Genomic DNA, 16,732 nt, shown 5'->3' with positions numbered 1-16,732 from the left:
TACATAAGCCAACTGAAAGTTTTCCTGTGAGTAGTTTCTTCACTCAGGAACCTATTTTCAAAGGTATTTTAGGCACCTAAAGATGTGTGTAAATCAATGGGAGTTATGCACCTCACCTGTTCAAGGAATTTTGTAAATCCCACTAGGCACCTATCTACATCTGTAGGCATTTACCTAATTACCTTTGAAAATCTTACCGCAACTGCCTGCTTCTGGAGTTCTTGCATTTTCCTCTGAAGCAGCTACTACTAGACTAGATAGACCTGATCTGCTTCCTATTACCATTTTGCAGTATTTGAAAGGTATAATCACCAGAGAAAGAGAGGGTTTATTTACTGTCATACACTGTGATATAACAGAGTACTCTGACTAAATTAAGACAGGAAAAAAGTAGATACAACTTCTTGATGGCAAGATCTATTAGACTGTGGTATAGTCATCCAAGATGAGTACTTTGGGTCACTGTAGCCTAGGCCAGATATTTTTTAAAAAATATTTTTGCTGGGCACAATCCTTTAGGTAGAGGAGGAAAGGGGTAGACCAAATAACTTAATAGTATAAATATTTTACATCTCTAGTATCTATGATTCTATGGCCAGGGGTTAATTTATTATATTTTAAAATATATATAAAAACAATAATAGAGGTTTTCTTATTTAAGGAAAATAGCATTTCTCCGACTTCAGGTAGGTCAATCCACACATCCACTGGGCTTTTGTCTATGACGTTACACAATCAAAAGTCAACAGCATCAACAACATAGCAGAGCGTTCTATGGATGCTAGAGCGTTAAATATTGATGCCATTCCATCTCTCCCAAGATTCTTTACAGCCAGTGACTTAGCTAATTAGAAGCAAATTATTTATAACCATCCAAATATAAAAAGGCATATACATATACACATAAACCAGATGCAGCAAGAATCAGGCTACAAAGACTAAGAGGGACCATTTCTTCCTCTACAACCGTGCCCCACTCCCATAATAGGTGTGTTCCTCTTGAACCACAAAAAACTGTTGACCAGTAAGGGAAGACTCATGAGCACTTGAGACAGAATTTTTACAGTAGTAGGACCTATACTATAGAACTCTCTAGCAAAAGAGATGTAACTTTTAACTTTGCCACATTCAGAGCTAAACACAAAACATCTCTTCCACTTTGATTTCCATCAATACATTTGTCTCACAAACAAATACTCAACTAATCAAGTAACTTACTTCTAACTGAAGGGAAAGGAGAGAAATATTGATACTAGTTACTTGTTTTAATTCTTGGGAAGTACCTGGATAACGCAGGAATGTGCACCGTATGTGAACTGATGTTAGACAGGCAGAAATTCTAACAGCTAATACAAGTGCATAGTAAACATACGTAATCAAGATATAAATTAGTACTCACAAACATTTAAGAAGGCTGAGTAGCCAGGCTTTACTTTAGTCAGAAAAATACTATTTGCAAGTCCTTGCCCTGTAGAATTTATAATCTAAAAGATTAAACAGAGAAGGCAAAACATTCTCAAAAACTGAGAGAAAGGGATAAATTTGAGTCACGGCCTTGAAGTTGGTGAGTGTATCTTAAGTCTTCATACCCTAACCTTGCAACCTTTGTACAATCACTGTCTCCACTATTTCTTTCAACTTTCCTGTCTTTTTTTCCCCTCATTTCTTTCTCTATAACAGCTCTATAATTCATCTCTCACTCTCACTACTTCCAACACCCTTGTGCTTGCCTTGGTAATCTTCCACCTTCTCCTTTCTTTCTGGTCTGAGTCGCATCTTGCATCCTAAGGGTAGGTCTACACTTATGGCAGCGTGTAGAGTATAAACACTGCATGCTGGTTAGTATGGGTATAAATGGCAGTGTAGACAGTGAGGCACTGCTTAGGTGAGCAGATAACAGACATGTCAGAACCCTAGGGTTTACTATCATAGAAGAGTAGGACTGGAAGGGACCTCGAGAGATCTTCTAGTCCACTTCCCTGCACTCAAGTATTAACTAGACCAGTGGTTCTCAACATATTTACCATTGTGGGCCACATATGCAGCTCTCTATGTATTATGTGGGCTGCATCTACACAGTATATATACTACCTCTATAGCCCTGAAGATGTCATATGGGCCACAAGCTGTGTGCTTATTGGGCCACAAGTGGGCTGTGGTTGAGAACCACTGATCTACACCATCCCTAACAGGTGTTTGTCTAACCTGCTCTTAAAAACTCCAATGACAGAGATTCCACAACTTCCCTAGGCAATTTATTCCAATGCTTAACTACCCTGACAGTTAGGAATGTCGAACCTAACTCTCCGTTGCTTAAGGGCAATTTTTCTCCCTCCTCCTTGTAACAACCTTTTATGTACTTGAAAACTGTTATCATGTCGCCACCTCAGTCTTCTCTTGTCCAGATAAAACAAACCCAATTTTTTCAATCTTTCCTCATAGGTCATGTTTCTAGACCTTTAATCATTTTTGTTGCTGTCTCCTGGGGACTTTCTCCCATTTGTCCACATCTTTCCTGAAATGTGGCACCCAAAACTGGACACAATACTCCAGTTGAGGCCTTATCAGGGCAGAGTAGAGGGAAAGAATTACTTCTTGTGTCTTGTTTACAACACTCCTGCTAATGTATGATGATAGCTTTTTTTTTTTTTGCAAGAGTGTTAACTGTTGACTCATATTTGGCTTGTGATCCACTATGATCCCCAGATCCCTTACTTCAGTACTCATTCCTAGGCAGTCATTTCCATTTTGTATGTGTGTAATTGATTGTTCCTCCCTAAGTGGAGTACTTTGTATTTGTCCTTATTAAATTTCATCCTATTTACTTCAGACCATTTCTCTAGTTTGTCCAGGTCATTTTGAATTTTAATCCTATTTTAATCCTCCAAAACACTTGCAACCCCTCCCCGATTGGTATCATCCACAAACTTTATAAGTGTAATCTTTATGATATTATCTAAATCATTGAAGACGATATTACACAGAACCAGACCCAAGACTGACCTCTGCAGTTTCCCACTCGATATGCCTTTCCAGTTTGACTGTGAACCACTGATAACTACTCTCTGGGAATGGTTTTCCAACCAGTTATGCACCTATCATACAGTAGCTTAATCTAGGTTGTATCTCCCTAATTTGTTTATGAGATGGTCCTGCGAGACAGTGTTGAAAGACTTACTAAAGTCAAGATATATCACATCTACTGCTTCCCCCCTTATCCAGTAGGCTTGTTACCCTGTCAAAGAAAGCTATTATGTTGGTTTGACATGATTTGTTTTTGACAAACCATGCTGACTGTTACTTATCACCTCATTATATTCTAGGTGTTTGCAAATTGATTGCTTGGTTATTAGCTCCATTATCTTTCTGGGTACTGAAGTCAAACGCTACATGGCTTTCTACATGCCCAAACAATGCCTCCCATATCTACTCTGCCTTTTTTAGCAGTGAATTGTCCCGCTTCCGGAGCCTTTCCCTGCTGCCTCTCCACAGCCAAAGCCTTTTCCTATCACATGTAACTAGCCACACTGCAGTGTGGATGCAGCCTGCCTTTCACTGCATCATGTACTCTACGTACCCTACACACCACCGCAAGCTAGACAAGGCCTAACGGTTTATCTAAAATGCCATTACCAAACTCATCTTTCCCTCCTGCTGCAGATGCCATCTCACTTCTTTCAATCTCTTAACCTTCTCAACATATATTTCCACATCAGATTCAAACTTCTCGTCCTCACCATCACCCTACATCTTCTCTGTTGTTTTCCACCTCTCTCCTCGTTGGGATCTGCACACTAACTCTAATCACCTTCCTGTCAGAGCTTTCTCTAAAAAACACACTGCATTTTCTTCCATTCTCTCTACACTCCCACATGTTCATCCTGGTCCTGGAAGCCATGCTGTGCCTTCTCCTTAAAACCCCTCTTTAAAATTTACTTTTCCATGATCTCTCCAATGATGGCCTATATTTCCAACCTAATATAATTAAAGTTAACACCCAAAATAAGAAACTGTTTAAAATTATCATACAGAAATACAAGTACATAAATACAAAAATAACCACTGTATATTTACTGCACCAGGCCACTACGCAAACATATGAATCCTAATTTACATTTATTTGGCTGTTTTAAGATCAAGTAAAACACCTGGGTTTGTTTTTTTACAGTACTTACGTTATCTTGGAAAAGTTCAGGGTGCATTCCTCTTACAAAATGCAAAGCAAACATTAGTTGATCAGCCTGAAATAAGACCAAGGTAAATGGATAAATACATTTTTCAGACATCACCATCCTGCTTTTCTAATTTTACCTCTGAGTAAAGCTAGCTAACAGAACCTCAGTCACTAAGCACCTGTCCTGATCAGTACAGCAGGTGACATGGAACATCACTCAGATACACTATATATCACCCCAAGATAGATAACCGGAGACAGATTCAAACTACAACTCCAGATCTGAATACACACAAATTTTGCAGGAAGAGAGGGGATGGAGTTTTAACCAAAAAACACAAATTATTTTAGAAACAATAAAAATTAGAAATGTTTTGAAATAATGTGCTCTGCTGATGCAGGAGGTAGAACTTCCAGCAGTAGCTCAATGGGATAAAGGGAGCAGATATCTAAGCCAAGATTTTCAAAAACAGATGTCTAAAGATTGTTATGGTCATATTTAGATTCCTGAATAGGCAGTATGATACGTAAAGATTCTGAGCACCCAACAACTCCCACTGTAGTCAGTGGGGAGATGCTGGAAGCTCCTCACTTTTGAAAATAATATATGTATTTCTTTACATTTCTAAATATGAACTTAGAAACCTAACTGTAGGTTCCCATTCTGAAAAATCTTGAAAAAAATCCTGGAAACTGGAAGACTCTTTCCACCAGACTACAAAAATTTCCAGGTATGGTAAACTTTGGGATGAATGTTTTTCTTCACTAGAGAGGGGAGCAGGCACAATAAATCTGTTCCCTCATCTCCTGTTTGCACCTGTGAATGTTACAGGTAAACTTCCTTCCCATCAAGTCCAGCCATTTGGATACCTTATTTGATGAAGAGGGCCTAGATTGAATTTGATGGTTCCTCTTATTCATAGCCTCCATCACAAGAGAGTTGGGATTAGGGTGGGAGAAGAATTACCCTATTCCTTTGTGTGGGATGTAGTATTTCTTATTTACACACTTACATATTGGTGGAATTGTGGCAGGTGTTTGCCTCAGGGCATGTGCAGGAGATAAGAGTGCCTCGCTGACAGGCAGGGCAACCTTTCCTTGGGGATTGATGTTCATGATATCAACCAGGGAATGTTTGGACTCTTGCACCTCCTCAAGTGGCACTTGAAGGGAGTATGCTGGACTTTTCATCTACCTAGAAGGGTGGTGGTGGCATTACAGCCTTGTCTAGAAATGAACAGGACTTTCCAGATGGAGGTGACATCTCCTCTGAGACTCCTGTTCCTCTTGCATATGTGCCAGTACCTGAGAAGTGTGTGTACTGAGGTGTGTGGTGCCAATGTTCATTTTATTCTAGGATAGTCTGTAGGAGCCAGTCATTGGTACAGTACTGGTGGTTACCAGTGCTTTCTCTTAGGCATCCGATGGAGTTGGTTGCCAAAGTGGACCCATGGGTCCCTGTAACCTCACTGAGGAGGTGTACAAGGGAAGGGACCCCAATGATAATCATAATCTCTGGGTCTATGATGTCTTGCAGGTTCCCCAGAAGCAACTTTATGAAAGGGGATACTGGGGATAAGGTAGAATGCTAACAGGATGGATCCCTGTACCAATCTCTGAGTCAGAGGAATCTTCCCCTGCATTAGAACATCCTCTGATGTTCTAATCAGTACCGAAGGCTGGAGTTTTAAACCAGTCCCAACATGCTGCTTTTGTAGCTGTAGTGTGGAGGTGAAGCTGATAGATCCTCCCATAATTGGAGGTTCAGGTTAATCAGAAATAATGAGATTCTCTGAAGAAAGGAACCTGGAAAGGGGTGGATGACTCTGATTTCCTTCACCCGAAGTTAGAATTAGGGTGATGAGATGGAAGTTGTTGTGGTACTGAGATGATTGAAGGGGCATGTCCCCTTGCAGAGGCACTGCAAGATACCACTACTAGGGCATGAATGGCAGCCCTGTCAGTGTCTCTCGGAGCCACAATGGATCAGAAAGTGCCACTGTGGTAGTTGCTCTTGTGTAGGCACCTCCAAGCAGAGCTGCTTCCTCAGTAGTGATGCTATGGTACCAGACTCAGCAGGAGAATGTATCCTTACAGATATGAGAAGTCTTCCAAAAGTGGGTCTTATGTGATGATCTGCCTCTCTTCTTCATTTCCATGCTGAGGGAGGTATGTTTCCTCTTTTTTGAACTTAAATTGTCTGGGGTTGCAGACAAAGCAGAAACAGTGACCAAGGGTGTCTGTGTCACAAAGGCCGATGTACGGGGAGGGCGGAAAGCGGACACCTCAGGAGCTAGGGCATATTTATTAGTATGAGCTTAAGTCTAGCCTCTCTGTTGTTCTTGGATCTGCTCTGAAAACCCAGACAGACCTTTCATTTGGCAGGGGAAAAAGACCTGCAGCAAGTCTCACAGGTCTTAAACCCTGGAGTCTTCAGCATAACAATTATGCTCCAACACAAAAACTTGGAGAAAAGGAGGAGCTGCCCCCTCTCTTTGACCCACAAAAAATAAAGTGAAATAAAGGTATTGTGAAAATAAATAATGCAAAAAGAGAAACAACTAAGCCAAATAAATAAAACAGTCATTCACAAGTTAATGCAGGAAGCTGAATACAGCAGGCAGAAGAACTATCCATCTCAAACTGCAGGTGACTGAGAAGGAACAGAGTGGAGCCTACCTATATACTCTCTTTCAGAGCACGAGGCACCATTCTGCACAGGCACAGGTCCCCAAATACTACTTTGCAGTCTTCGCTTGAGAGTGCAGAGGCACGCACAAATCCTCCAGTGGAGTATCCGTAGGAACATATATACAAAGAATAACAAGGGGATAATCCCTCATCAATCCTGCCTGTAAGAAATCTAAGGCTTGTGTCGGTTATAGTGTGAAGTCTTTCATGTTACTGTCCTTCCTCAGGTTGTGCTGGCTTTGCTGCCAACACAAGGATAAATTCACATCTTTGTTCCAGGTTGACTCTCAGAGCATGAACCACTGGAGTGGTCTGGAGTGACTCTGTGCCCAGAGGTCCTGGCCATTGCATCGAACCATTGTACCCAAAAGAGAGGGGACAAATCTCATTAGGGTGACAAGGTCCAAAGGGGTCACTAGCTGGTCCAGTTTCTGTAATCTCTCCTCTTATAAGAAATCCCTTCTCTGTTTTTGGTGTTTATCAGGGGCCCATATGGATCATTTCCTACGAGGGGATGAGAACAGGCTTCTTGTGGTTCAGATCAAAGAATGCACACCTGCATTCCAGCCTGTCTCAGGTCCATACTACTTGAGTATGCCTCTTTTTAATGATGTATATGTAGTATGTGTTCATTTTTTAAAAGTCAAAACTAAATAATGCAAGGAATGTCTGACTCATTTAGTTTACCAGTACGCAACTGCTTTTATTTTTATTGAAAACATCCTTTACTTAGAAATCATTACATATAGAACAGTTTAGATGTTAAGACATCAGGCAATGCCACAGTTCAGCTGGAAATCAACTTACGAACTTGTTCATTTCTGCACCAAGCCACCATATAAATGCCAGTTTTTCCAGTAAATTCACATTTAATGCTAAATTATAGCATTTTAAATTCATCTATAAATCCTGACAAATCAAAGGGTCAGATGTGGTAACATCAGTGATCTCACAATAAAAGTAAATGATAATGATTCATTTTCAGGCTGGAAAGTGGTTGAGAAGCGCACATGAGAAAAAAAAAGTTTGATTAATGACTTGCTGAGCTTCTCCTTAACAACTGCAAAATTCTATAGCTAAATGAGATAGAGAAGAAAGTAAGTAACAACAGTGTTCCACATTCAACTGGATAAAAACACCAATAATAATTACTAGTTTCTATGTGTGCCTCTGGTTCTTTATTTGAAAGCTTGGTGGCTGGGCAAACAGCTGAGGCAGTGAGCTAGTGCTGAAGTTGGGGTGTGGGGGCAGACATAAAGGCCTATGACTTGGTGAAAGTAAATAAGAGAAACAGGAGAGTTTTGATGACTTCCCAAGAAAGTTCTAAGAAAAGGAGTTTAAACTGCTGATCCTGACAATAGCCAACAATGAAACCCAATTCAAGAAATAACTTAACTGGATATAGAACTAATTTCAAAAGAATCAAGGTCAGCTGAGGTGGAAGTTCCATGAAACTTTTTCAGGAATGAAGACTAGGAGAGTTACATTCAAATCAAACGTAAACTGATGTCTTTTCTGATTGGAAATTAGTACATGGACTCTGAGTAGCAAGTGAACTTACTAAGCAAACACAAGAAAGCAGTCATATACAGTACAAAGAGTCAAAAGCACCCCAAGGTGAAACAATACCTGTGATAACATTGAAGAAACAAGAAAGTAAACTGTGGCATACAGGAAAAACAGCAAGAGCAGAGGGCAAACATCTGTGGAGCCTTTTGACCCAGTCACCAACAACAGGTATATTACTCTTGGGAAGAAAAAAGAAGGGTGCAGAAAAATAACAAAAGGGAGCTAGAGAACTTAAATATGGACAGAAAACCCTGGGAATGATACTGGACAGCAAATTACATAAGAGTTGTGATTCAATAACACAACAACAAAATATGAATATAATTATGTAGCAATATGTTGCTAAGGAGATAGGTAATATTCCTGTCTTTATACAGTTCTGCAGCATGGCATTCAATTGTGTAAATCTCAGAAATATATTGACATATTGAAGGTAGTGAACTGAAGAGCAATTAGATAATCAGATAAAATTAAGACTTTGAAAAATTAGGCTAAATATCAGGAAAAACTGCCTAACAATGAGCTCTATTACTGTTTAGAATAGTTTCCCAAGAGAACTGATATAAGATGCATTGCTTGGGAATTTTCAACGAAGTTTGGATCAAATACTAAAAAATGTACCACAGGGAACACTATCTAAGTGTACTATAGGAAAGAAGATGAAGTATGTGACCTAAGGCATCATTTTCATCTCCAACATCTATGATACTAATAAACGGGATAATTTAATTTTACTTTATGTTAGTTGCGTTAACTAATGTTGTATGCGATTAATAGAAAAACAAAATATGCTCATTGGCTTTCTTATACAGATTGTTTTGCAAGCCTGATCTGGAGCATTAGGTATTTATAATCAAAATATGTGGGTATTTACCAATGAATGAGTCTATGTCACAAGATGAAACTGTTACAACAGTAGATATGTTAATGCTGATATTTAGGAAATATATATTGTAATATACCATTTAATTCCATTTAAAATACTTTTGGGATTTTTGCAGACATAGAGAGTCAGTAATGTATTTACCACAAGTTGTTATGGTGATTGAGTGACATAAATGTTAATGAGTATAAGATGAACTAACAAATTAACCTTTGAAAAACGGCGCACCTGAAATGTAGTGGGGTGTGGAAATATAGATAAGGGAAAGGAATTGAAATTTTCATAACTATGTATGAACCTCAATGGGCATCAGCATAACAAATTATAAAAGTGTATTCCAGTTTGCATGCCTTGGGACCACCAGTGTGACAACCACTGCTGATGATGACAAGGAGGATGACGAGGAAGATAATGACTTACACTCTGGGGTTCCCAAGCAGGAGATGTGAGTGAGGGCTGAACGTTTTGTACTATTGCTCTATCTGCTGTTGTATTTCAGGGCTTGTGGGATTGTTCATCTGTTTGGTGGATTTATTAATCAATGGACTGGTGATAAATTGCAAGTGTTTCCTGTGTGATCCTCAAGTCTCTCATTCTAACAATATTGGTAATAATCTTCCTGATGCTGTAGCCACTGAGGAGACTGAACCCTTATCGACTACTGTAGTTTAAGAGATTAATCAATAATCAACACACTAATCCATCAGTTAGGTTAAAACACTTCAGCATGTTCAAATTGTCAGATTGGTTAGTCCATTTTAAAAAAAACAATGTTATTAAAAAGTCTACTGTTACAAAAGAGATCAATGATTTTTCAGTGTCTCTTCACTTCCTTTTCAGTCCACTGTGTCTAGCATACTAACATATAAAATCATACTTTCTCTCTATTCTTAGATAGTCCAGTGGTGTCATATTGCTGTCAATTGACACAACAGCAAAAATTAACAGCGAGGCATGCTCAAAGCATGCCTAAGCAAATATTCCTTTAATGACCTGCAACAACAGAGGAAAAATATTATTCAAGCTAAATAGAAAAAACAACACCGCACATGAACCAAAAAGTGTATAAGGATGCTCGAGCAACTCAACCACTTTATCTTTGTTTGTGTGCAGTATAAGTACCTTAGGTTGCATCTACATTTCCAAATGTATTTCTGCATTTTATTGCAGAATCTAATCATCAGGGTGATTTAAAAAAAACCCTAAATATTTATAGCCATTAATATTAAATTTTCTGATTCTAAGCCACACTGTCTGAAGTACTATTAAGAATAAAATTCAAGCCAGTGAATTTTGTGTGTGTGTGTATGTTTTTTTAGTTGTGTAAGTATTTAGTTATTGCTGGTATTACTGTGGTAGTGCTGAAGAGTGAAAAGGTTCCAGTTAGAGATCAGGGGACCTATTATGCGGGACACTGTAAAAGTGCACACACATAAAACAAAAAAGATTCAAGGATAGAGAGCCAAAGCCGTTTCTGCTTCTTCCTAAACAAGAACTATGTGTTTGATGGGGACAAACTTGTAGCCTCTGCTGCAGTTCTGCAGAGGCTAGTGCAGCCTCAGCACGGAAAGAACCCCATGATCTCTGCATAGGGTTAAAAGAGCGACAGTACATGTAGTAGGTTGCTGATGGGGCACAGAGGTCATTTTTTCTCCTAAAGCAGCCACAAAGCTGCTCTGTTTTGGTGTATTACCTGCTGAAGAACAATTACATGATACAAAGTCAGCTCCCAAAAGCTAATGCACCCATTACTCATACACACCCAGAATTTAGCATTATAGTATATACAGTGATCCAAAATACTGCATATGTGAAGCAGGCCAAGTTATGGTTGCTGTGAGAATATAGTTTCACATTTAGTACAGAAAAGAGCAAAGAAAATGCATCTTACCTTAAACAAGCAGCGACAGACATATTCATACACCATATGTTTTAATGAGCTGATAAGAGACATAATTCTTTCTTCAGTATTTTCTGAATCCTGAAGAAAAGTAGTTTGAACATGAAACGTTCAACTGGACAAAAACATGTATATATGTGCAAATACCTAGAGTGCACAATGGGCACTTAAGACTGAGGATCCAGCCCATGTGTTTAAAGTCAGACACCTAAATAAGAGGCCTAATTTTCAGAGTTGCTGAGCACTCAGATGTCCTACTGAGCTCACTTGCAGCCCCCAGTGACTGTATTTATGTCCCACAATATAGATTTAGAGGTCTAAATTCATATATGAACATTCTGGCCTTAGTCATGGAAAACAGGCTGAATATTCAAAACATCTGTGACAAATTCCAGGGGATCTGAACCTGCAACCATTTGCACATAAACTATTACACTTCCCACTGCTCTACTCAGATACTACACCAAGGAAAATAGACTAAACTGACAACCCAGGAGACTGTTTCTCTAAACCACAGACCAGGCAAATCGCAGGAAGCGATAACACAAGTTTCTCCACACTGCCCCACCCATGTTTTATCCCGGCCTTGAAGAAACCACATCTAAGAATGAAAGAATAGTTAATTCTCCATACCCATTAAATCCTTGGTCTCTACGCTGATACGCTGATAGCTTGGCCTCACTACTGACTTATTAATTATTATTATTAATTAATTAATTTTGCTACAGGAGTTGGCGGATGTGATTGCAGAGCCATTGGCCATTATCTTTGAAAACTCATGGCGATTGGGGGAAGTCCCGGACAACTGGAAAAAGGCTAATGTAGTGCCCATCTTTAAAAAAGGGAAGGAGGAGGATCCTGGGAACTACAGGCCAGTCAGCCTCACCTCAGTCCCTGGAAAAATCATGGAGCAGGTCCTCAAGGAATCAATTCTGAAGCACTTAGAGGAGAGGAAAGTGATCAGGAACAGTCAGCATGGATTCACCAAGGGCAAGTCATGCCTGACTAATCTAATTGCCTTCTATGACGAGATTACTGGCTCTGTGGATGAGGGAAAAGCGGTGGACGTGTTGTTCCTTGACTTTAGCAAAGCTTTTGACACGGTCTACCATAGTATTCTTGACAGTAAGTTAAAGAAGTATGGGCTGGATGAATGGACTATAAGGTGGATAGAAAGTTGGCTAGATTGTCGGGCTCAACGGGTAGTGATCAATGGCTCCATGTCTAGTTGGCAGCCGGTATCAAGTGGAGTGCCCCAAGGGTCGGTCTTAGGGCCGGTTTTGTTCAATATCTTCATAAATGATCTGGAGGATGGTGTGGATTGCACTCTCAGCAAGTTTGCAGATGACACTAAACTGGGAGAAGAGGTAGATACGCTGGAGGGTAGGGATAGGATACAGAGGGCCCTAGACAAATTAGAGCATTGGGCCAAAAGAAATCTAATGAGGTTCAACAAGGACAAGTGCAGAGTCCTGCACTTAGGACAGAAGAACCCCATGCACCGCTACAGACGAGGGACTGAATGGCTCAGCAGCAGTTCTGCAGAAAAGGACCTAGTGGTTACAGTGGACAAGAAGCTGGATATGAGTCAACAGTGTCCCGTTGTTGCCAAGAAGGCCATTGGCATTTTGGGATGTATATGTAGGGGCATTGCTAGCAGATAGAGGGACGTGATCATTCCCCTCTATTCGACATTGGTGAGGCCTCATCTGGAGTACGGTGTCCAGTTTTGGGCCCCACACTACAAGAAGGATGTGGAAAAATTGGAAAGAGTCCAGCGGAGGGCAACAAAAATGATTAGGGGACTGGAACACATGACTTATGAGGAGAGGCTGAGGGAACTGGGATTATTTAGTCTGCAGAAGAGAAGAATGAGGGGGGATTTGGTAGCTGCTTTTAATGACCTGAAAGGGGGTTCCAAAGAGGATGGATCTAGACTGTTCTCAGTGGTAGCAGATGACAGAACAAGGAGTAATGGTCTCAAGTTGCAGTGGGGGAGGTTTAGGTTGGATATTAGGAAAAACTTTTTCACTAGGAGGGTGGTGAAACACTGGAATGCGTTACCTAGGGAGATGGTGGAATCTCCTTCCTTAGATATTTTTAAGATCAGGCTTGACAAAGCCCTGGCTGGGATGATTTAGTTGGGGATTGGTCCTGCTTTGAGCAGGGGGTTGGACTAGATGACCTTCTGAGGTCCCTTCCAACCCTGATATTCTATGATTCTATAATATATTATTATACATTTAAATTGCAGTTGCGTATAGACACTCAAGCCGGGTTGGGCCATACTGTACCAGGCATTATACAAAACATATAGAAAATGACAGTCGTAGCCCCCAAAGCATTTACTATCTAAAAGACAAACATAGCAGGAGGATGAAACAAACCAGGGTATCACGGTGAGGGTAGAGGAGATGGTGGGTGTAATAAAAATAATAGAATCTGTATAGTTTTTGGCTAATCTGCAGCAGTAAGCACAATTTGCACATGCTTAGCCATTATCAGGTTGCAGTGTACTGTAAGCATTATGAGGAAGGACTTGAAGAAGGATAATGTGGCTTTACAGATTGACTTAATGGGAAGTTTTCCCACATCTATAGGGCAACACAGGAGAAAGCTTGAAGACACTTGTCAGAGAAGCAGGTAATCAACTTTACAATAGGATATTAGGGTGGATAGATAGTATGATGCTAAATTGTGAAAGATTTTGAAAATAAAGAGAAGATGTTAGTGTTTGATGTTATGGAAAGAGGTGGGGCCAGTGGAGGATTGTAGGGAGAGGGATTTATATAGTCAGAGTAATGAGCCAGCAAAATGATTTTAGCAGCAGCATTTTGAATGGCCTTGAACGGGTGGGGGGGAGGTAAAGTTGAAAGCACTGAAGCCAGAGAGATTACAGAAATAGAGGTGTGAGACATTCAAGGTTTGGACAAGAGTTTTGGAAGTGGGGTTGGGGGTGGGGAGAGGGCAGAGAGAAAAGGTCATATCTTGGAAATGTGGTTCAGGAAGAAGTGGTAACATTTAGTCACAGCCTTAATTTGTGGGGTTAATGAGATGGCTGATCTGAAGATGAATCTGAAGATGAGCAACAGGAAGGGTGTTTGTGTTATCCACTACAATAACAGGGGGAGAGAAAGGGCTTGTGGGGACAGGAGCTATATTTTCGTCATGCTAGATTAGGTTGTATTCAAACTAGTGAAAGGTTCCATTTCCTCTTACTAAACTACTGAAACATTTAGAATCCCAAGCCTTTGTTCCTTTCCTTATTCTGTCCCTTACGGGTAGGATTTGCTTTATTCACAGATTAGCTAATCACTGAAGAGCCTACAATTAAATAAATAAAATCTCAAGATTCACTATATTCAGCCTTGCTTTTTCATATGTACTGTAATCTTAGCCAAAGAGCCTAAACTACAGAAAAAGAGGTTACTTAGGTGGTACAGTAACTAGAGTTCTTAAAGATGTGTCCCCTTCACTTGTACCGGCACCTATGCTTTTGATCAGAGATTTCTGGTAGCAGTACCCATTCAGCCCGTGCATATGCCCCACACATCCTTGTGGCCCAGGCCTAGGCTACATGCGGCTCTGTGGGTGAACTATCCTCTGTTACTTCTCCACTGCAAAGTCCGACAAGGGAGGCTCCGAAACAGACGGGAAGGAGGATAGGTAGTAGAGTACCCACAGAGACACCCATCTGAAAAAATTCCCGTCACTGGAAAAGGTGAGTTACCTCTCCTTCAGGTGACTCCCAAGCACTAAAGAGGTGGGAGGTTCAGAGCAGAGTCCAATACAGAAGAATTGCATTGCCTACATCAGCTTCTGATCTTTCCCCAGGCACTACGGCATAATGATTAGAGAAAGTATGAACAGAAGAAGTTGCCACTCCACAAACGTCTGCAATTGGTACATCCTTTAATATGGCCACAGATGTAGACAGTGCTCCTCTGGAATGTGCTATCACTCTCAAAGGAGGCTAAACATGAGTTCTGTTGTAACAGATCTTAATACAACCAGAGATCCACTTTGATAACCTCTGCTTTGAAATTACTGAACCCTTGTTTCTGTCAGCAATGGATGCAACTAATCTATGAGATCTTCTAAATGGTTTGGTCTTATCTACATAGATGGCTAATGCCCTCCTGATATCTAGGGTATGGAATATGGCTTCTTGACTAATCTGATGCAGTTTGGAGAAAAACACAGGAGATGAATGGTTTGATTAATATGAAATTCTAAGGACACCTTAAGTAAAAATCTTGGATGAGTCCACAGTGACACTTTGTCTGGTGAGTAACGTAAATGTTGGTACTGCCATTAAAGCCCCCAATTCTCCAACCCTTCAGGGAGAAGTGATAGCTACCAGGAAGGCTGTCTTCAAATGATAAATCTAATAGAAAATACATAGCTAATGGCTCAAAAGGATGTTTCACAATGCAATTAAGGACTAGGGTCAGATCCCAGCTTGGAGTAAGATCTCTGACTTGTGGGGAGGTATTTAAAAAACCTCTTAGGAATCTTGCTATAGTTGGGTGACCGAAGAGTGAAAAGCCCTCTAGGGGTGTGTGAAAAGCTGTTATTGCTATTAAGTGAACATTAATGGAATTCATAGAAAGACTGGATGTTTTCTAACTGGTAATCCAATACCTTAGGAAGAAGAGAGCGAGTTGGCAAAATCTGATGATATTTACATCGAAGATAACATTGTTTTAATTTCTGGAGGTAAGTATTTCTTGTAGATTCTTTTCTGCTATTTAATACAAGGTGTTGTACCTCTGACAAACAGGATATCTCTATTCCTGAGAACCATCAAGGAACCATACTTGGAGCCCTAGAAAGATCCTGTCAACAGGGGTGAAATGTTCGACTAGCATCCTAAGTCACTAGGCAAGGACCAAGTGGAAACTGCTATGAAGAGTGAGAGGTCAGTCTCACTAGACAGGAATACCAAACTTGACTTGGCCATGTTGGTGCTATTAATGTGACTCTGGCCTGATTTTGTTTGATTTTGCTGAGAACCTTTAATAGTAACAGTGTTGGTGGATACATGTAGAGAAGTCCTTTCATCCATGAGATGAGAAAAGCATCCCTCAGGGACTAGGGAATAAGACCTCCTCTGGAGCAATAGCTGATGCAATTTGTGTTGGCTGCCATGGCAAACAGAGTGATCTCCAGGAAACCCCAAGCTAAGAACATCTTGTGGAAGCCTTGTGGAGTTCAGTTCCCATTCATAATATAGAAAGAAATGAGTGCTGAGGTTGTCTGTCCTGGTGTTCTGAATATCATAGAATCATAAAAGATTTGGGTTGGAAGAGACCTCAGGAGGTCATCTAGTCCAATCCCCTGCTCAAAGCAGGATCAACTCCAACTAAACCCCAACCAAATATGTGTGACATAATAAGCTCAGATGACTATCTGGTTGGCTATGCACCAATTCCAGAGTTTTACCAATTCAGCACAGAGAGACAGGGACTATTCTCTTCTTTGACAGTTGATATAATACATGCAAGCCACATTG

At 40.4% G+C, this 16,732-nt stretch overlaps 1 protein-coding gene across 5 annotated transcripts in view; it reads right to left on the bottom strand.

Annotated features, from left to right (window-relative positions):
- Window positions 1–16,732, bottom strand: part of DYNC2H1 (dynein cytoplasmic 2 heavy chain 1) — a 407,641-nt gene that overhangs the window by 198,309 nt on the left and 192,600 nt on the right. For all 5 annotated transcript variants that reach the window (XM_073338435.1, XM_073338425.1, XM_073338398.1 and 2 more), the window contains 2 exons: window positions 11,209–11,298; window positions 4,176–4,241 (listed from right to left, as the gene is read on the bottom strand). In XM_073338435.1, coding sequence (XP_073194536.1) covers window positions 4,176–4,241; window positions 11,209–11,298 — 156 coding nt within the window. The remainder of the gene's footprint in view (window positions 1–4,175; window positions 4,242–11,208; window positions 11,299–16,732) is intronic.

The sequence above is a fragment of the Lepidochelys kempii genome, chromosome 1 (assembly GCF_965140265.1).
Source record: "Lepidochelys kempii isolate rLepKem1 chromosome 1, rLepKem1.hap2, whole genome shotgun sequence".
Taxonomy (NCBI): Eukaryota; Metazoa; Chordata; order Testudines; family Cheloniidae; genus Lepidochelys; species Lepidochelys kempii.
Note: the sequence above shows the minus strand (reverse complement) of the source record. Positions and strands in the feature narration are given on the sequence as shown.